Below are 22,212 nucleotides of genomic sequence, written 5' to 3'. Positions count from 1 at the left end.
TGCAAACAAAGCAATCAACAAAAGATTAATCTCTAAAATTTACAAACTGCTCATGTAGCTCAATATCAAAAAACCAACAACCCAATCAAAAAAATAAGTGGAAGATTTAAATAGACATTTCTCCAAAGAAGTCATATAGATGGACAAAAAGCACATGAAAAGATGCTCAGCATCACTAATTATTAGAGAAATGCAAATCAAAACAACAATGAGATATCACCTCACACCGGTCAGAATGGCCATCATCAACGAGTCTACAAATGGTAAATGCTGGAGAGGCAATGTGGAGAAAAGGGAACCTCTTACACTGTTGCTGAGAATGTAAATTGGTACAACCATTATGGAGAACAGGATGGAGGTTCCTTAAACTAAAAATAGACATACCATATGATCCTGCAATTCCACTACTGGGCATATACCTGGGGAAAACCATAACTTGAAAAGATACATGAACCTTAGTGTTCATTGCAACACTATTTACAATAGCCGGGACATGGAAGCAGCCTAAATGTCTATTGAGAGAGAAAAGAATAAAGATGATGTGGTACATGTATACAATGGAGTATGACTCAGCCATAAAAAGAACAAAATAATGGTATTTGCAACAACATGGATGGACCTAGGGATCATCATATTGAATGAAGTAAGTCAGACAGAGAAAAACAAGGAGTACATGATAGTGCTTATATATGGAATCTAAAAAAAATGTACAGTTCAGTTCAGTAGTTCAGTCGTGTCCGACTCTTTGCAATCCCGTGAAATGCAGCACAGCAGGCTCCCTGTCCATCACCAACTCCCGGAGTCCACCCAAGCCTATGTCCACTGAATCGGTGATGCCATCCAATCATCTCATCCTCTGTCATCCCCTTCTCCTCCTGCCCTCAATCTTTACCAGCATCAGGGTCTTTTCAAATGAGTCAGCTCGTCGCATCAGGTGTCCAAAGTATTGGAGTTGCAACTTCAAAATCAGTCCTAACAATGAACACCCAGGACTGATCTCCATTAGGATGGACTGGTTGGATCTCCTTGCAGTCCAAGGGACTCTCAAGAGTCCCCTCCAACACCTCAGTTCAAAAGCATCAATTCTTCGGCCCTCAGCTTTCTTTATAGTCCAACTCTCACATCCATACATGACCACTGGAAAAACCATAGCCTTAACTAGACGGACCTTTGTGGATAAAGTAATGTCTCTGCTTTTCAATATGCTGTCTAGGTTGGTCATAACTTTCTTTCCAAGGAGTAAGCATCTTTTAATTTCATGGCTGCAATCACCATCTGCAGTGATTTTGGAGACCAGAAAAATAAAGTCAGCCACTGTTTCCACTGTTTCCCCCCCAAAATGTACAAATGACCTTATTTATAAAACAGAAATAGAGTCACAGATGTAGAAAACAAGTTTATGGTTACCAGCAAGGAAAAAGGGAGATTGGGATTGACACATACTACTATCTATAAAATAGGTAACTAATGAGGACCTACTGTATAGCACAAGGAACTCTATTCAATACTCTGCAATGGTCTATATGGGAAAAAACTTTTTAAAAAGTGTATGTATATGCATACATACTTTGGCCACCTGATGCGAAGAGACAACTCATTGGAAAAGACCCTAATGCTGGGAAAGATTGAGGGCAAGAAGCGAAGGAAACAACAGAGAATGAGGCAGCTGGATGGCGTCATTGGCTCAATGGACATGAGTTTGGGTAAACTTTGAGAAACAGCTAAGGACAGGGACGCCTGGCAAGCTGCTTGGGGGTCTCAAAGAGTTGGACATGACTGAGTGACTGGACAACATATGAGTGCATGTATATACATATGTGAGGAGGGCATGGCTACCCACTCCAGTATTGTTGCCTGGAGAATCCCCATGAACAGAGGAGGTTGACGGGCTACTGTCCATGGGCTCGCAAAGAGTTGGACACAACTGAGAGACTAAGCACGTATACACATGTATATGTATACCCGATTCACTTTGCTGTAGAGCAGAAACTAATACATTGTAAATCAACTGTACTCCAATAAAAATTTAAGACTAAACAAATAAATGACCCATCTGTCCACCTGACTCTGCTACAGTATATCCCACTGAAATTTTATTTGATTCTCTTGCCTGTCTTCCCCACTAGAGCCTGAACTTCCTCGGGCCAGCAGCTCTGTTGTGTTCATTACTGCATCTCACATATCTAGCGTAATATCTAGTAAAATGGTTGGTCAGTTGTTGGACAGGTTAAAGTTTGAGAAAGTTGGTTTGGACTTTGCTCTTGTTGAAGTCATCAAGCTGAGGCCCTAACTGATCGCATTAAAGGAAAGACTAGATTTTTTGTCTATTGATGACTATTACAGCAGACATGACATATTCAGTATATCATTCAGGTGGGACAGAATTACACCCCACTCTGTAGGCATGTAAACACAAACACACACAGGCTACTACCGGGATCTACCAGTCTACAAGATCAAAGGTGCAGGCCATATTCTCTTAGGAGCTGGTTTGCTCCAAGGTCATCAGTTCAAACAGGACAGATGAGCCTGTTCAAACTAAGCTCCCAGATAGGATATAAATACATGTCAAAGGACACATGTTTAATGGATGTGAACAGAGAGCGTCCACAGAGCAGTAATGTCAGTTTTATTTTTAGAGGAGAGAACTATAGATTTTTGGTTGATCCCATCCCTCTATATTAAACAGCAAAGTCAATGTGGCCAAGTGGGGAAAAAACCAAATCTTAGAGGCAGAGGGCCAAACTGCAATATCTGGGTCATACTTCCACTGCCATGCGAGCTTATGAATGTCTTTTCAACCCTTAGCTATACTGGTTTCCTTGTTTGTAAAGTCCTTCCTGTCTCCATTGGTTACTCAGTGGGGTAATAGGCACAGCATCGACATATGGAACAAACCTACCTTACAGGATGCAAGCAGAATGGAATTTTATTCTTGTTTTCTACCACTTTGTTAGCTTATAGGGCTGGTTGTTCTATCTCTGCATGAAAACTTGATTGATCTCATGACACTCCTGTTTACTTCAAGCCAAAAACACAGTGTCAGTTCAGTCGCTCAGCTTCTAGTTTGTCTAATAAGCGGAGCTTTGAGCTTCATTCACAAGCAAAACTCCCCTCTATTTCCATGCCCAGGACCTGGTATTGGGAGGCCCCCGAGACCCTCTCTGGTTCAGTGACTTCCTAGAACCTGTCACAGGATTTGCATATAGTTGCGCTGTACCCAAAAGGATGCAAAGCAAAATCAGCAAAGGGAAAGGCACACGAGCAAAAATCTGGGGTAAATGAGACACAAGCTTCCACAGTCCTCTCCTGGTGGAGGCACACAGCATGAAATTAATCCTCCCAACAATGAGCTGTGATGACATATGTGAAAGGTTGCCAACTGAGGAAGTTCATTAGAGACACACTATTCAGGATTTTGCCTCATGGGTACCCTTGCCTAACATGTAGCAAAATTCAGGGGTCCCAGGAGGAAAGCAGGAGTTCAGCATAAAGTGTACTGTTTGCACAGACTAGGCCCAGCGAGCTACTCCAGGGAGATGGAGGCACGGGAACCCTCCTGAAATCCAAGTTCCCAGACACCAGCCAAAGACCAGCCTTATAAGCAGCTTCTATGGTCACTCTAAATGCTAGCTGCCCTGAGTGTAGAAAGAAATGTGTCCTCCTCTTTCTTTCTTCTTAACTCCTTCCCAACTATTAGCTGACCTTGAGTACAGAGCAACTGGGGAGAGGGAGGGGAGGGAGGGGAACAGGACAATTTTTACTTAACTGGCACCATTTTACCCTTGCCTCACACATCTGGGACTGGCTGGTGTTCAATGGTTGTCACTGTGTCTTAGTTGGTATTCCTCTGGGGGAGTCTCTCCTCTTTAGAGGGCTTCCCAGGTGGCGCTAGGGGTAATGAATCCATCTGTCAATGCAGGAGACACAGGTTCAATCCCTGGGTCGGGAGGATTTCCTGGACAGAAAATGGCAACCCACTCCAGCATTCTTGCCAGGAGAATTCCATGGACAGAAGAGCCTGGTGGGCTACAGTACATGGGGTCGAAATGAGTTGGCCATGACTGACTGAGCACCCTTAGGGATCTTCTGATTTCTCCCCTGGGAACACTTAGGTGGACTTCCTGTGATGCACTGCCACATTTTCCTTGGCCAGAAGTAGCCCCGCAGCCCCTGATTCTTCCATAGATCACGCCACATGGACTCTGTCACCACATGGACCTCCATCGTTCTCTACAGTGACCTCCTGGGCAGGATTTGAGAGAGCTGCACTTGGTCTCTCTCTGGCCCATGGAAAATTTTTACCCCTAATAAACTCTGTGAGTGTAGATGGATCAATGCAGTCACCCCTCCTTGGCTTCAGTTTCCTGAACAGCTAGCTACCTGACTCTCCCTTTTAGGTTCCAGCCTAGAGTCAAGTGGGCTTCGCTGGTAGCTTAGGAGTAAAGAATCTGCCTGTCAGTGCAGGAGGCTCAAGAGACACAGGTTCAGTCCCTTGGTCAGGAAGATCCCCTGGAGAAGGGCATGGAAACCCACTCCAGTATTCTTGCCTGGAGAATTCCACGGACAGAGGAGTCTGACAGGCTACAGTCAATGCAGTCGCTAACACAGTCAGACATGACTGAGTGACTAACACACACACACACAAAACAAACAGAGTCAGGTCCTGTTGTCACACACACTGGTCCTGTTGTTACATCAGCTGCAGGAGCTAAACATCAAGCTTTCTGAGTCATCCTCTTTTCATTTGTCACAAAAAGCAGAACACCCTTTTCCCTCACCTTGGTGACTGTGGAGAGTGGGGCTAGCAGGGAATAGGAGGGGTGATCCATGGCACACCAACAACTCTCTCAGAAAATTACTTCCATATACACTCCAGAGATTCCTCTCCACTCACGTTGATATCCAAAATCCAGATACTAACCCAGGTTTTAAGGGGTCTGAAGTATATGTAATTCAATTGGAGATGTGCCTTTACCAAAAAAGAAAAAAAAAATATATATATATATACATATACACACACACACACACACACACACACACAACTATGAATACAAACCTAAGTAGAAGAACTGTACAAAGAAGATCTTCATGACCCAGATAATCACGATGGTGTGATCACTGACGTAGAGCCAGACATCCTGGAATGTGAAGTCAAGTGGGCCTTAGAAAGCATCACTACGAACAAAGCTAGTGGAGGTGATGGAATTCTAGTTGAGCTATTTCAAATCCTGAAAGATGATGCTATGAAAGTGCTGCACTCAATATGCCAGCAAATGTGGAAAACTCAGCAGTGGCCACAGGACTGGAAAAGGTCAGTTTTCATTCCAATCCCAAAGAAAGGCAATGCCAAAGAATGCTCAAACTACTGCACAATTGCACTCATCTCACATGCTAGTAAAGTAATGCTCAAAATTCTCCTGCCAGGCTTCAGCAATACGTGAACCATGAACTTCCTGATGTTCAAGCTGGTTTTAGAAAAGGCAGAGGAACCAGAGATCAAATTGCCAACATCCGCTGGATCATGGAAAAAGCAAGAGAGTTCCAGAAAAACATCTATTTCTGCTTTATTGACTATGCCAAAGCCTTTGACTGTGTGGTTCACAATAAACTGTGGAAAATTCTTCAACAGATGGGAATACAAGACCACCTGATCTGCCTCTTGAGAAATTTGTATGCAGGTCAGGAAGCAACAGTTAAAACTGGACATGGAACAACAGACTGGTTCCAAATAGGAAAAGGAGTACGTCAAAGCTGTCTATTGTCACCCTGCGTATTTAACTTATATGCAGAGTACATCATGAGAAATGCTGGACTGGAAGAAACACAAGCTGGAATCAAGATTGCTGGGAGAAATATCAATAACCCCAGATATGCAGATAACACCACCCTTATGGCAGAAAGTGAAGAGGAACTCAAAAGCCTCTTGATGAAAGTGAAAGAGGAGAGTGAAAAAGTTGACTTAAAGCTCAACATTCAGAAAACAAAGATCATGGCATCTGGTCCCATCACTTCATGGGAAATAGATGGGGAAACAGTGGAAACAGTGTCAGACTTTATTTTTGGGGGCTCCAAAATCACTGCAGATGGTGACTGCAGCTGTGAAATTAAAAGACGCTTCCTCCTTGGAAGGAAAGTTATGACCAACCTAGATAGCATATTCAGAAGCAGAGACATTACTTTGCCAACAAAGGTTCATCTAATCAAAGCTATGGTTTTTCTTGTGGTCATGTATGGATGTGAGAGTTGGACTGTGAAGAAGGCTGAGCGCCGAAGAATTGATGCTTTTGAACTGTGGTGTTGGAGAAGACTCTTGAGAGTCCCTTGGACTGCAAGGAGATCCAACCAGTCCATTCTGAAGGAGATCAGCCCTGGGATTTCTTTGGAAGGAATGATCCTAAGCTGAAACTCCAGTATTTGGACATCTCATGCGAAGAGCTGACTCATTGGAAAAGACTCTGATGCTAGGAGGAATTGGGGGCAGGAAGAGAAGGGGATGACAGAGAATGAGATGGCTGGATGGCATCATTGACTCGATGGACATGAGTCTGAGTGAACTCCGGGATTTGGTGATGGACGGGGAGGCCTGGCATACTGCGATTCATGGGGTCACAAAGAGTCGGACACGACTGAGCGACTGAACTGAAACTGAACTGAACTGAGACAATAATTCACAACAAAATATTTAAAAATCTGACAAATACTACAAACATAAAACTCAGAAAATAATATTGTTTTTAACTACTTGATCCTTCTGTGTAAGACTTTTTTCTGTTTTTAGCCATAGACTCTTTTATCTCCTCTACATAAGACAACTTTATACTATTTTCAACAGTGTGAAAAAGAAATATAATTCAGTCTCACCTCTGGAATTTATTTTTATTATTTATAGGTTAGATCATTTTCCTTCAAATTCATAATAAACCACGTATATTTTAGGGACTTGCTGTCATCATTGGAAAATCTCCATCAAGTTGTTTGCATACATGATTTGTAAGACTTGGAAGAAATTTCTAAACTGGCCTCGAACGCCATCATTTCCAACCTCTCTTTCTGCTCCGTCCTGTGTGCCTCCATACTGGCATCCTGGTCTTGCACTCTTGTGTCACGAGAGTGGGTGAGTTGACACTGAGAGGAGTCCAGGTATTCGTGGAAGCCATGCCCCTATTGACACTGTTAGCAATACTGTAAACCTGGACATGAGTATGACCCTGGGCCACGTGGTTATGCTCTAATGCAAGGTAGATACAGCACAAGGCCAGTGCTTGCAATGGCTGGGCTTCAATTTTTCCTTCCAGGGGACTTTGTCCCAATTATAGGAGTGGGTAGGGAAGGGGGTTGCTACTGACACCCAGTGGATGAAGACCAGGAATGCTGCAGACATCCTTCAGTGTTCAGGACAACACCCCTAGCAAAGAATTATCCAGCCCCAAATGTCAAGGGTGCCAAGACTGAGAAGGCTTGAGGTGGGATCTTGCTAGCTGGAATTCCAAAATATGCCCCTAGCTGCTATACCACCACTGCCCACTGGGGGGAATGTGAAAAAGTGAAAACCCAGAGCGGATATGGACCATGGTCCTAAAGCATTGCAGCTAGAATATTTTAAATACTCTTGCAAATTCTACAGAAACAGAAAATCATATAACCTCTTTGCCTAGGCTCTCCCAGGGCCTTGGAAACGGCCCTGCGACTGAGGAATCCTGAAGCTTCTGCTTTACCAGCTTCAGGATGAATCTTGTCTTCCCTGCCTGCCAACACAGAGGTGGATGGCAGAGTCCTGAGTTTAGCATCCTGTTTATATATTGAAAAGGAACAAACACCTTTGGAATGTCTCTTTACCAGTCTAGTACATTCTCTTAATTTTGTGAAGTTTAAGACAGAGGGAGGCCACAAACCAGCCACTGGCAGGCTGGGACCAGGCTTGCAGACAAGATGTGTTGGTTTTCACAGGATTCCCACATTCAATTTGAATGAACTGAGAGCCCTTTAAAAAAGTACACTTTACATAGAACCCCAGATTTCAGGCTTTGATTGAAAAATCCAGTAGCACTGTGTTCCACCTGGCAACAAAGGAGTTATTTGTTTGCTTGTTTGTTTGTTGTTTTTGTTTTTTCAGCTTAGAGGTTGTTTTTACAGTTTGCTGAAGACCACACCCAGCCAGGAGTTCTTCCTCCTGGCCTAGTCCTCTCCGTAGTATCTAAATCTACACACTTGCCCTGTGGCATCAGTTGACTACAAAGGCTGCGCAAATATTCAATGGACATTGGTGTTTACACTTTAACTTCTCTTCCAGCCTCTTCTGAATTCTGGACAAACACTCCCCAATTTATCATGGGTCATTTTTCTTTTCTTGGAGAGGTACAAGGCCCATACTTTAATAGAAGCCACATAGCTTTGGCAATTTATCACACGCTAGACTTTCGATGAAAATGCAAAGTGTGAAGGGAAAAAAAAACAAAAACAAAACATGTGTCCTCTCTATTGAATGGGGTAGCATTGACCAAAAGGTGGCAGGACCCAAGGGGATGATTTGTAGTCAACTGCACCAGAAAAAAACAGTTCTTGAAGATGCCAGGATACAGACACCAAATTGATTTCAAAGCCCAAAAGGCCAATTAAATCATGTGGAAATTAATGAGCAAAATAAAAGGCAAGGAATAATAATAGCAATGTAATCATTGCAATGTGTCTAAAATTAAAATTAGGATTTTTTTTTTTTTCTCATTTGATATGGGAAGGTGATACCCACTGACATTTAGCAAAAAGTGTGAGTGGGCTCTTTTCAAAGTCAGGTCTTCTGGCCCCATCCTCAAATTATTAGTGATTCCCTGCCAGGCATCAGGTAGTGTTACATATCAGACATCAAAAGAGGCAGAACTGTTTGAGCATCCTTTGCCCTTGAATCCTGAACTCTGTCTGGTTAGCCTTGTTCCTAAACATAGAATTCATTATTTTAGTTGGAAGACATATAATTCCACTTTCTTATTTTTCAACAAAAGAACTGAGACCCAGGATTACTTGGAGACTTCCTGTGATGGCTAATGTTATGTGTCAATTTGACTGAGCTATGGTACCCAGATACATAGCCAAACATTATTCTGGATGTTTCTCTGAGGTGCTTTTGGGTGAAATTAACATTCAGTCTGTAGACTCTGAGAAAGCAAACTGACCTCCACAATGTAGGTGGGCCTCATCCAATCAGCTGAAAGTCTGATCAAGCAACAGGCTGACCTCTCCCAAGCAAGAAGGAAGGCCGCAGCAGACAACCCTGGACTTGATTTGCATCAGCTCATCCTTGTCTCCAGCCTGGGGCCTATTTTGGACTACTTTGGGCAGATTTTGGACTTCCCATCCTTCATAATTACATGAGCCATTTCCTTATAAGAAATCAAACTGTGATGTTGAAGAAGACTCTTGGGAGTATCTTAGACTGCAAGGAGATCAAACCCATCAATCCTAAAGGAAATCAACCCTAAATATTAATTGGAAGGACTGATGCTGAAGCTGAAGCCCCAGTACTTTGGCCAACTGATGCAAAGAGCCATCTCATTGGAAAAGACCCTGATGCTAGGAAAGATTGAAGGTAGGAGGAAGAGGAGGCAACAGAGGATGAGATGGTGGATGGCATCACTGACATGGATTTGAGCAACCTCAGGGATATGCTGAAGGACAGGGAAGCCTGGCATGCTGCAGCCCATGGAGTCTCAAAGAGTCGGACATGACTTAGCAACTGAAGAAGAACAACAGCATGTGCACATACTATTGGTTCTGTTTTTCTGGAGAACTCTAACTACTGCACCGTCCAAGGAGAAGGTTTTAGACTAGGATGTGAGTCCTGAGCCTTTGTATCTAGTGTCCTTTCAACAAATAATGACCTGACTGCAAATGCCACCAAGTGCATTAGTTAAGTAGGCAAACATCACTTGTGTGCATTGCACAGCTCCAGGAGCTTGAACATTTCCAGATCTCACACCCCGAGGAGAAGAGGGAGATAATCAGACTTAGACCATAGCCAAAAGGCAGGAGCAAATACCTGCTCCAGGAAGTCAGGGTGCTGAGGCAGGGGGTGCTCTCCTGAAATGATGGAAGATGCCAAGATGATACAAACAGATGGCTCAAACCACAGGAAAGAGCACTGAGGTGTAAGCTGATAAGAAACAAACCAAGATGAGAGTCACGTCCTCGGGAGACAGAGAGGGGCATTAAGGTACAGAGCCAAGAGTTCAAACCAAACCACTCAAAGCAGGTACAAATACAGACTCTAAAGGGAGATTCAGTGATTCATCCAGCAAATGTTTACTATGCATCTGCCACGTGTCAGGCACTCTTCCAAATACCACAGTGAGGATGAGATGGTAAGCAGAGGCAGTGTGGTCTCTGCCCTCAAGGAATCTGGAGCTTGCCTTTAGCCATCACCTGGAATAGTGATTCTCAATCAGTAAAGCAGAGGGCATCCCTTGCTGTGAACCTGTTTTATGTTGTTAAGGAAATAAGGAAGAGACACTTGCATATTTTTTTAAAAGCACATTCCAAATGATCTTGTACATTCTTACTGGACAGCTGCTGACAAAATCCATTATTCTCATAACATAAACTACAGAAAGTAAAGCATGGGGTAGTCTTCATGCAGAAAAGGCAGTCTGAGGAATATTTGCCAAGAATACTAACGAGCATTTGCAGCTTGCTTTTGTACACTGGCAGGGTTGGGGAGAAGAAGCTTGTTGACTTGCATCAAGGGGCCAGAATTAACAGATCCGGCTCCTCAGATCACTTGCATGTACTCCACCTCCCAAGTCCCTACTTCCCACCCCACGTACACAGACGCACAACATATACACGCACGCACATGCTATGTGGACAGGTTCTTCTACTCGTCGCTTTATTCAGCAAGACTCGACTGAGTGGCAGACTCGGCGCTCGGTATTAAGACTGTGACCCCTGCCCATACGGAGCGTACCACCCACTGAAAGAGAAGAGCGATAGGCAAATACTTGCGCTGACAGCGTACACTGAAAACTGAGTACACCGCCAGGAAGGAAAGGTACGCAGGACTGTGAGCACACAGGGAGGCAGGCCAGCCTTGCCCTGGGTGTCAGGAGGAAGCTGCCATTAAACAACTGGACATTTTTCGGTAAGAGACACGTTCCTCTTTTCAGAACCATGGAAACATCTTATTATTCGTTTCCATCCTGTATTTTATCTGTGTATCAGACAAGAATGTAGCAAGGAGAGGGTGGAGGCCATTACACTCGGTGTCAGAGTGATTGATAGAAGTGCCATAATCTTCTGAAAATGTTACCTGAATATCACGCACTGTATGAGTGTGCCTCTCCCACAGTCCTTTAAGATTTTCATAAATCCTACTTGTAAGAAAGACGCTTCTAACACTACACAGGTTATTTGCAGCCTTTTGATTTTCACCAGGTGATGTGCCGTCATGACTAATGCAGTCAAATAGCTCAGTTTCTAGAAGTCATTGGCCCCAGGAGTCTGAAAAACCAGAAACCAAAAACATATATTCTGGGCTTTGTCCATGACCCCAAAGCCAAATTCTCGACATTTACTGATGTTTCTTCACGAGATTTCCTTAGGGAACCCATATGCTTGTTACATTTTAGCCTCCTTCCTTTTAGGTAAGTAAGAAGACAATTAGGTTGATCCTGTATCTCAGAAGCATTTATTTATCAATGAGTGTCTGACGACCTACTATGAACGAGGCCCTCAAGTTGTTGCCAGTCTCTCAGGGAGGCAGAGATGCAAATAAATAAAAACAATAAGCCAGGGGAAGTGTGAAAACAGAAGCGGAGACTGAATGCCTGAGAGAGGAGAGTGTGAGGGATTGTTCCATGGGGAAGATGCTATTTTAGCTGCAAAAAAAGATGGAGAGGAATTTGCCAGGCAGGAAAGGGAGAGAAGGGTGGGAAGGAGGAAGAGAGCCTCAAGCAGAGGAAACTGCTTTGTTCAAAGGCACAGAGGTGATGAACAGCTTAGCCTGTTCATAAGCAGGGAGCTGTCCAGCATGTCCTGCAATCACAAGGCTTTGGGGTTGGAGGGGGTGGGCAGGCACGTTGAGCTATGAGAACGGTGATGGGGGCCTTGTAGCTTTGATGTGCCATAAAGAAGTCTGGGCTTTTCCTGAAGGCAAAAGGAATCTCAGAAGAATTTTAAGCAGAAATGATGCTGCAGTAGGATTTGAGTTTCAGCAGTATCACCCTGGTAATGATATGAAGGATCAACTAGGATGGAGAGATCCAAAGTAACTTGATACACCAAGAGGCCAGAGCAGCATGGATCTGGGCTGAGAAAGGCTGTTTCATCTGGTTTCATCGCTTCCAGAGCCTTTTCCTCCACTTCGGCCCCTGCTCCATAAATGTGCTTTTAGCCTGTAATTTTTGTGTTTATTTCAAACTTCTCTCCCAAGATCCAGCACTGGGTATATCAAAATGGGTGAGGGATGAGAGGAAGGCATGCTTGAAAAAGCAAATATTTCAGATTCCTTTTTGTGTTTTCTCCATAGCTCCAGCCTGGAGAACACCGTGCCTGACCATTGGCAATCCTTGGTTTAGATTCTGAACCTTTGTTAGTCTCTAAATACTTTCATTTAATACCATGAAAACTTGTACTTGAAGATTTATGGCATCTAATTCTCATACTTCATCTTACAGATGAAACAGAGGCCCAGGTAAGAGAAGTGACTTGGCCCAGGCCATCACATGTAGTTAGTGGCAGGGTCTAAATCATTATAGTCACAGCATAACGGCTTATCATGATCAATAGTGAGCTTTTCAAAAAGCAATGTATTACCAATATTAGTGGTTATCTTGTATTCTAAAGTGTATTCTTGAGTTGGTGAAAAACGAATCAAGATGCTGGGGAAAGAGATCAGGCATAGCCAGTCCTAAGGAGCCAGTGGTATAGTTAGCATCTATATAATCAGAATACTTGGTGACCAGTGACGAAACCCAACTTTGGGTAGGTTTACATTTAACACAAAGGGCAACTGATTGCAAACTTCATTTAAATGCATGAAGGGCTGAGCTTCAGCAGGTCTCAGAAATAACTAGAAGCCAAGCCACCATCCATTTCTCATTTCTGCTTCTCTCTCCTGGAATAGAATCATGCTTAGTCTCTCATACTGGCTTTATCTTTTGGGCAGAGGTAAAATATAGATGAAATACGGTGGCTGGGTACTCTCAGAACCCACCTCTTATAACCTGACCCAAAAAGAATGACTGCTTTCCCTCTCTTGGGAAGTCAAAATACTCTCAGAGGAAAATTTAGATTGACCTAGCTTCCCTGGTGGCTCAGCAGTAAAGAATCCACCTGCAATGCAGGAAACGCAGGAGATGTGGGTTCAATCCCTGGGTTGGGAAGATCCCCTGAAGGAGGGCATGGCCACCCACTCCAGTATTCTGGCCTGGAGAATTCCATGGACCGAGGAGTCTGGTGGGCTACAGTCCATGGGGTTGCCAGGAGTCAGATACGACTGAAGCCGCTGAGGACACACAGCCCAGCTGACCGTACACTCCCCAGCCCCGTTAGCCAACTTAGGTGCTGTCAGCACAGGCCACCACTATAACCACAGAGCTGTGGCGGGATCCAAGAAAAACGATCCAGGAGGTCGCTGCTTCTGCTGTAAATGGTTTCACCAATGTGGTAAATACACGTAACCGTGAAAATTGATTCTCTTTCCAGTATTTAAGTTTTATCATTGTAAGGATGGCAATGTTTTCTTTGTACGAATATCATCTATCATATGCTTCTCTTCACTGTTTGTATTGATTTCTAATCAATATAGACAAAGACTTTTCCCTAAATGAAATTTTAAATTGCAAGAAAATGGTAACTTTGAGGTTACCCCTCAGGTCCTTGCAGTCATTCACTGCATGTGGCAAGCACCTGAGCTCTGCTAATCCCAGTGTTAGGCATGATGATCCTGAGAGGGATGCGATAAGAAGAGCTTACTGAAGAGAGGAGAGGACACACTGCTAGGGGTGAAATCTGATGAGTGGGAACCAATTCACAGCCCATCGGTCAGATTCCTTCTCCGGAGAGTACGCAAGAAAATGATTGGGGACTCTTTTTGACTAAATGGCTAAAATGACTGGGTGCATGTGGGTTTCTCAGGTAATAAAGGCGGACAGGCAGAAATGTCAGAGAGCTGGCACATGCAAAGAGAAAGCACGGGGAAGCATACGTCACGTGCGCTTGGAAAGACAACTGTAATTATAATCTATCCAAACCAAAAGAAAAAGAAGGAAGGGAAAGAGAGGAAGAGAAGGAAAAGAAAGACGTGAAAGAGAGGGGAGATCGGGGGAGGGGAGAGTAGGGGAGGAAAAAGAGTCTGAAAGTGTAGCGTCTGACTCCCAGGCCTCCAGGGGGCTCCACACACATGGGAGTGTGGCCATGTTCACTCTCTAGTACACAAGGGACAGTCTCCACTCCTCTTTTATGTCATCTCTGCCTTTTTACATGTGTCTTCTCTGTTCTGGTTTTGTTCCAAATATTGTTCCATTTACTCACCAGTTGCACATGGTTTAAAATGGCCCTCTACACTCAACCCTCGACCTGTTATGCCATACAGCCTTTCTCTTCTCAAAACTCTCTAGGGAAAACAAACAGTCTGTTTCGGTCTGCAAACTTCAAAAAGAAATCCAATTTGTTGCTGCTCACCCCATGGTTTGTTTCCCTTAGACTGAGATGTATGCTTTGTTTGTTTAGTGGAGGTCCTGAAAGAGGACTGTCCTGGCATCCTTACAGCAGAAGGGATGGTAACCTGATGGATGAGTTAAAACAACACGCTTGGTGAATGGTGAGAAGTATGGGACAGCTTGGGCACTGAGAGTTTCATTCACCATGTTGAAGGACTAAGGAATCAAACAACCACCGAGCAACATCAGTATCAGCGTCTAAAAGACAGCAATGGGACCAGTCCTCCATCCAAGTAGCAGCGTCACTATAGACAGTCAAGGACAACATGAAAGAATAAAAGAAGATGCCAAGATCCAAGCAAGGGTGATGCCAAAGCTGGAGGAGTGAGTACCACTCAGTTCAGCCAGGTGATCAATGACAATGTGACTGCTGGGTATTTACCCTGAATGATGTCTGCCTCCTCGGAGGTCACACTGAATGGTAGAGAGAACATAAGTCATTTAATGCTTCAGAACCTTTTCCAGATTCGAGGTAGAAATTCATTACCATAGCCTAAATGCCATCACTGGTCACTCCAATACTTTGTGACACTCTTCCAAATGACCGTGGTCATGCTCAAATGTCATCTCATGATACAAGACAGTGTCCTCCCCTTCTGTGTTGTGAGCTGATAGTCTATAGGGAAACAGCCAAGAGGGTAAATCTTCTTTTTAAATGTAAAGAGGCAGAAATAGGGATATTGTGTAAGAAAAATACAGTGATCTTTAGAATATGTTCTCTTGGGAACCAGAAAGCTTTAGGCATCAGCTTGCCTGAAAGCTGCAAAACTCACTCTCTTCTCTCACATTTCCTAGCATTCAAAGCTGGCAGACAGAGGAAGAGAAAACAGTCAGAATATGAGCATCCTTAACTCTGGAACCTAGAGAATGTTTCTCTGACCTTTGCTGGGAGTTGGATTTAAAGTAAGGCTTTGCTTTATTAATTTGTAGTACTAGTGTCAGTCACTCAGTTGTGTCCGACTCTGTGATCCCATGGATCCCTCCCAGAAGCCCTGCCAAGCTTCTCTGTCCATGGAATTCTCCAGGCAAGAATACTGGAGTGGGTTGCCATTTCCTTCTCCAGGGGAACTTCCTGACCCAGGGATCAAACCCAGGTCTCCTGCATTGCAGGTAGATTCTTTACTGTCTGAACCACTTACTAATTTGAGGGCTGGATATTTGTTCATTTGTAAGGCAGAGGAGAAAACAGAACTGGGAAAGAGAAAAAAAACAAACAAACACATAAGTCTTTCTTCAATACTTTTTCTGATGCATGAGCTAGACAGCAGGTCTGTTAGATTGGAGGCTGTTAGCAAGCACATTGACTTTTAACAAGTTTAAATGCAGTCAATATCTTTCTATTCCGGAGTAAGAACCATCTCTTTCTAGCTCATTGTTTTAATTCAGGGTTCATTTTTTAGTTATTTAGTTATTTTGTAATCTTAGATTACAGAAAATGGACTTGTGTCCTTTCATCTAAGGGTGAGAAGAAGTAACAAGAGATCCACCATCATTAAAATCATCATCATTGTCACTGTTACCATTATCTTTGCTTCTGAGCTCCCTCTATACACTGGGCCCTCATACAAGCTTCCCATATGCATTGCCTCACAAGAGGCAGCATAACTACTCTAAAGGGTAACACTGTATGTGTGTGTATGTTAGTCACTCAGTCATGTCTGACTCTTTGAAACCCCATGGACTTGTTGTCCACCAGGCTTCTCTTTCCATGGAATTCTCCAGGCACAAATACTGGAGCAGGTTACCATTCCCTTCTGCAGGGGATCTTCCCAACCCAGGAATCAAACCCAGGTCTCCTGCACTGCAGGCAGATTCTTTACCATCTGAGCCACAAGGGAAGCCCTTGTGGGTAACATTATAACTGTCTCTATTTTGCAAACAAATAAATTGAGGCTCTCACTAACAGAAGAGTGTAAATTACCTAAAATCACTGAGATGTTTAGTAGGGGAGTTTGGACTGAAATTCAGGTCTTTCTGATTTCCAATTGTGGATTCCCAACCAATATGTGTACTTGGGTCTGAATCCTGGGACTGTAACTTCTGAACAGAAAATCAACTCTTAGAGAAAGCATTGGGATAAGAGATCTAAGATCTATGTTGCAGTCCAGCTAATCAATAAATAATCATTTGGACTTGACAAGGTTCCTTACCACCTGGGCTTCAGTTTCCCCATTTATATCATGAGGGGGTTGAACAGGTTGATCTCAGTCCTGATATTCTGGGATGTGGTCATTCTAGAGACTACCCATAAATACTAGATTTCTTCCAAGAAAAGAATAAGTGGTCTCAGTTTTCTCCTCAGTAAATTAAAAGATTAAAATATTTATATTAGGTCTCTGCTGCTGCTGCTAAGTCGCTTCAGTCATGTCCGACTCTGTGAGACCCCATAGACGGCAGCCCACCAGGCTCCCCTGTCCCTGGGATTCTCCAGGCAAGAACAATGGAGTGGGTTGCCATTTCCTTCTCCAATGCATGAAAGTGAAAAGTGAAAGTGAAGTCGCTCAGCCGTGCCCAACTCTTAGCGACCCCATGGACTGTAGCCCACCAGGCTCCTCCATCCATGGGATTTTCCAGGCAAGAGTACTGGAGTGGGGTGCCATTCCATGTCTGACTCTTTGCAACCCTATGGAATGTAACCCGTCAAGCTCCTCTGTCCATGGGATTCTCCAGGCAAGAATACTGGAGTGGATTGCATGCCCTCCTCCAGGGGATATTCCTGATCCAGGGATTGAACCCATGCCTTCTCTTATGCCTCCTGCACTGGCCTGCAGGTTCTTTGTTACAGGAGATGAAAATTCTGCCTGGTTTCATTAAAATACACCACTTAGGTTAACGATCAAAGCCGTGTTTAAACTTATCTCAGGTCTAGCAATAACTGCTACCCCCACACCCCCACAACCACAAGCAGGCACAGTCACCCCACCCCAAGGCTCTGCAGACTCTAAAAGCCTGGAGACGCAAAAGGATAAGCAATGCTTACTTTTATAATCACATTCTTCACTTCATGAAAAGATCTACTAAATGGACCCTTTAAATAGCAATGTCTTTTAGAACATTTAAACGTAATTCAATTTACTCCTTGAGAAACACATTTACTATACCAAGCGAAGTCCACCTCGACCTCCATCCAAAGTTTTGAATAGTTACTGGTCTAATGGAAGCAAAGACACTTTGTGCTTATAAGGGAAAGGATGTGCATCCACTGATTGAAAGTATGCTCGTTGCCAGCCTAGTGACTGAGCACTGAATGTTGGGCTAAGTTCTTGGAAAACAAGTGTGAGTCAGATTTGTGTGGCAACTTTCCACACAGAATTTTCAAGTCCAGTGTGTTGGCAGATAATCTTTAAAGTACCAGCTTAAAACAGAATAAGTGCTATCATAGGAGAAGCACAGGTTTCATGGGCACTTCAAACATAAGCATGTCATGAGAGATTTCCTAGAAAAAGTGAACCTTGCACTAAGACCTGAGGAAGCGAAAAGCAATGACTTCCCTGGTGGCGCGGAGGATAAGAATCGGCCTGCCAGCACAGGGGACACAGGTTCAGTCCCTGGTTTGGGAAGACTCCACATGTGGCAGAGCGACTAAGCCCCTGTACCCCAGGTACTGAGCCCCTGTTCAAGAGCCCGCAAGCCGTGACTGCTGAGCCCATGTGCTGCAACTACTGAAGCCTTCACACCTAACGCTTGTGCTTTGCAACAAGCTAAGCCACCACGATGAGAAGCCTGTGCACCGCAACGAGGAATAGCCCCCACTCACCACAACTGGAGAAAGCCTGCACGAAGCAACGAAGACACAGTGTGGCCAAAATTAATTAATCAACAAACTGAATACCTAACTGCCACAATGTTATCTGTCAGTTATGTCAACGTTATATGTTAACACCTAAATATGAAGAAATAAAATTTACGTATACAAAAATGTGTAACAATTGTAAATGTATGTATACAAAAGTTTATAAGTATGACTTAGCCTCTGATACTGCACACCATCATTTCTTTTCATGCCATGGAATGAACAGGACACAAAATGCACAAACTACAAAAGATTTTACAGTTGCCTACTTCAGTACTCTTGTCTGGAAAATCCCATGGATGGAGGAGCCTGCTAGGCTGCAGTCCATGGGGTCGCGAAGAGTCGGACACGACTGAGCGACTTCACTTTCACTTTCATGCATTGGAGAATGAAATGGCAACCCACTCCAGTGTTCTTGCCTGGAGAATCCCAGGGACAGGGGAGCCTGGTGGTCTGCCGTCTATGGGGTCGCACAGAGTCCGACACGACTGAAGTGACTTAGCAGTACATCATAAAATCCTTAATTTCCACATATAGAATGTATCACAGTTTTAATAAACCAAGTCTCAGACAAGCTATACATTTATTTAAGAAAACATTAGTATATAAAATATGTAAATAACTCTCATCAATCAATCCAAAAAATGTACGTGACCAAAGGCAAAAAATGGGCAATATATATAAATAAATGTCATAGATAAAGAAATGTAACTAGCTAAGAAACACAAAATGAATGATTAAATAAGAGCTATAACTTAGATTCAAAGGAAGTAAGAGGAAGGGAAGGAAGAGGGGGGAAAAAAGAAGCCTTGTAATATAAAAGTCTTGTAAGGATGAGAAAAAATAGGACTTAACGTGTACATCAGATGGAAGCATAAATTAGCACAGCCATAGTGGCTATTTTGATAATAACTAGAAAGTTAAAGATGAATGTGTTCCCTGGGGAAATCTTGCATGTGGAATTAAGGATTCATCTACAAGAATGACAACACAGTGGTATTAATAAGAGTGAAAAACTGAAAATCATCTAAATGCCTTCATAGGAGAACAAATAAATAATTATGGCATAGTCATAGAATGAATAGTGGACACCAGTTAGAGTGAATGTTCTAGTACTACATATGTCAACAAAGACCTTAATAAATTTGAATAAACTTAATAATGCTGCACTCACAGAAAGTAAGCTGTAGAAAGATATGATTACCTCTGGGGAGGTAAGAAGAATGGGATTAATGAAAGCCTTGAATCATATACCAGGAATATTTCATAAAATTTCTTCAAAGAGAAGGAAGACATATTCAACTTCTGTGTTGAGTGCCACGTTGATACAAGTAAAATGAACACTCAAAAGTATCCATAGGATTCAGCAACATGGATGTCATTGGTAGTCTAATGAGCAAGTATACATTACTTTGCTGACAAAGGTCCTTATAATCAATCGAAGCTGTAGTTTTTTCCAGTAGTCATGTATGGATGTGAGACTTGGACCATAAAGAAGGCTGAGCATCGAAGACTTGATGCCTTTGAATTGTGGTGCTGGAGAAGACTCTTGAAAGTCCCTCAGACTGCAAAGAGATCAAACCAGCAAATTCTAAAGGAAATCAACCCTGAATATTCATTGGAAAGACTGATGCTGAAGCTGGTGCTCTAATTTTTTCCCACTTGATGTGAAGAGCCAACTCATTGGAAAAGACCCTGATGCTGGGAAAGACTGAAGGGAAAAGGAGAAGAGGGCAGCAGAGGATGAGATGGTTGAATGGCATCACCGATTCAATGGACATGAACTTGGGTGAACTCTGGGGCATGATGAGGGACAGTGAGGGCTGGTGACAGTCCAGGGGTCACAAAGAGTTGGACACAACTTAGTGACTGAACAACAACAACAATACATGAGTATTGGATATTGGTAATCTATTGCTGTATACCAGATTACGTCCGTATTTTATAGCTTAAAATTGTTGACTAAACCCATCCCAAAGAAAAAGAAATGCAAGAAGGTAAAGTGGTTGTCTGAGAAGGTCTTACAAATAGCTGAGAAAAGCAGAGAAATGTAAGGCAAAAGAGAAAGGGAAAGATATACCCAACTGAATGCAGAGTTGCAGAGAATAGTTTAAAATAACAAACACTTACTATCTCAACACTTTCTGAGTGTCAGAAATCCAGGAATGACTTAACTGAGTGGTCTGCCTTAGAATTGTTTATGAGACTGTAGTCAAAAATTATCAGTTCAGGCACCATCATCTGAAAGCTCGAGTGGAACTGGAAGAATTGCTTCCAATGTGGCCCCCTCACATCAGTGGAAAATTAGTCTGATGTTTGGTAGGAGCCCACAGTTTCTGTTTTGGCCTCTCTGTAGCCTGCTTGAGTGTCCTCATGACATAGTCACTGCTTTCTCCCTGAGGGAGAGACTCAAAAGACAGCAAGCAATAAGCCACAGTGTCTTCTGGTACCTGGTCTCTGATATTGCACACCATCACTTCAGCTTTATTCTGTTTAATAGAAGCAAGTGGCAAAGTACAGCCCATATGCAAGGGTAAGGGTATTAGGCATCACCTCTTGAAATGAGGCGGGTCAAAGAATTTTAACCATTTAAAAGCATCAGAATGTGTTACAAGCTCTTTGCTCTATAAGGCATAGAAATATAACATTTCTGCTGTCCAGAATACAATCCTCTAAAGCAATTAAGTCACACGCAAGGCAGTTCACATCCAAAACAGATCAGAGATAGTTTCAGTGAATGCAGATGGAAACAGTCTTACCCAAGTGGTCAGAAGGCTCTGTGGAGGGAATGGGGGCAGATGAGGATCCTGGCATACAAGTAGGATGATTAAGATGTTTCAGGCAGGAAACAGCATCAGTGAAGGCCTGTGATCATAGAAATTATGCATTTGAAGCATACTTGATATGCCTTTATTACAGAAGACACCAGAAGAACAGTTGTTTATGGAGATTTTCCCCAGATAGATTGAAATTCATATACTATCTGCAGAGCCTCTGTGTTCCCTGCGGGACAAGACTGTGTATTTTCATTTCCGTGTCCTCAGGAGCTAATGCTATGCCTGGCACAGAATAAGTTGTCCAAAATAGTTTATTGAGTAAAATATGTGCTGAAAGATAGAATGAACATGTAAGTAAATGAATGATCAAGAGAATAAATGAACCCCCTACTATTGAACTTGTAACCCAGAGTACTTATCTGGGTGGAAGGAAACAAGATGGAAACATGTGACATGCAGGGCATTGTGATTTTTCATCTATGCAAAGACCAAAGCATAGCTATTAATAGAATAAATGCCAGCCTCTACTACCTCAGGGGCTGAAGCCAGTGCATTTAGTCTTCCAAACTTCCCAACACAGAGGGTCCAAAAGCCAACCAACTTTTAACCTTCTGCCTCTGGATAAACAGACAAGCAGACCTATGAGCTGCCACTCTCCCCCTGCACCCCTGCTCATCTTTAATGTTCATCTTCTAGTCATCTTCCCAAGTTTCCCTGGCTCTCAACAAATACTCCATGAAAGGCTGTATCTCATCCAACTCTGACTATGCAGCTGACAATCCAACCATGAGCAAAGTCATATGAACACGTGTGTATCTCACCCATTCAATACTTGTAGAGGTGTTGCTATTAAAGACTATTTCCTATTTCCTTACAAAATATTTAAAAGGCTCATGCTGAGCTTCCTGACCTGCTTCACTGTCTTCTTCAA

The 22,212-nt window shown here is 43.1% G+C and overlaps 1 protein-coding gene across 25 annotated transcripts in view; it reads right to left on the bottom strand.

The window, feature by feature from the left end:
- LOC147359647 (uncharacterized) overlaps positions 1 to 22,212 on the bottom strand; it is a 442,120-nt gene that overhangs the window by 71,214 nt on the left and 348,694 nt on the right. For 7 of the 25 annotated variants that reach the window (XR_015141085.1, XR_015141082.1, XR_015141083.1 and 4 more), the window contains exon 3: positions 21,264 to 21,369. The exons of the other annotated variants lie outside the window; for them this stretch is intronic. Coding sequence is in view for 1 of the 7 variants with exons in the window: in XM_086337348.1 (XP_086193474.1) it covers positions 21,264 to 21,369 (106 nt within the window). In the remaining 6 variants the exon portion in view is untranslated. The remainder of the gene's footprint in view (positions 1 to 21,263; positions 21,370 to 22,212) is intronic. 25 annotated transcript variants of the gene reach the window in all.

This window comes from Bos grunniens, chromosome 14 (genome assembly GCF_055505025.1).
Source record: "Bos grunniens cultivar Pamir isolate PY7600 chromosome 14, Bosgru_T2T1.0, whole genome shotgun sequence".
Lineage (NCBI taxonomy): Eukaryota > Metazoa > Chordata > Mammalia > Artiodactyla > Bovidae > Bos > Bos grunniens.
The sequence above is the reverse complement of the archived record's forward strand: the minus strand, read 5'-3'. Positions and strand labels throughout refer to the sequence as shown.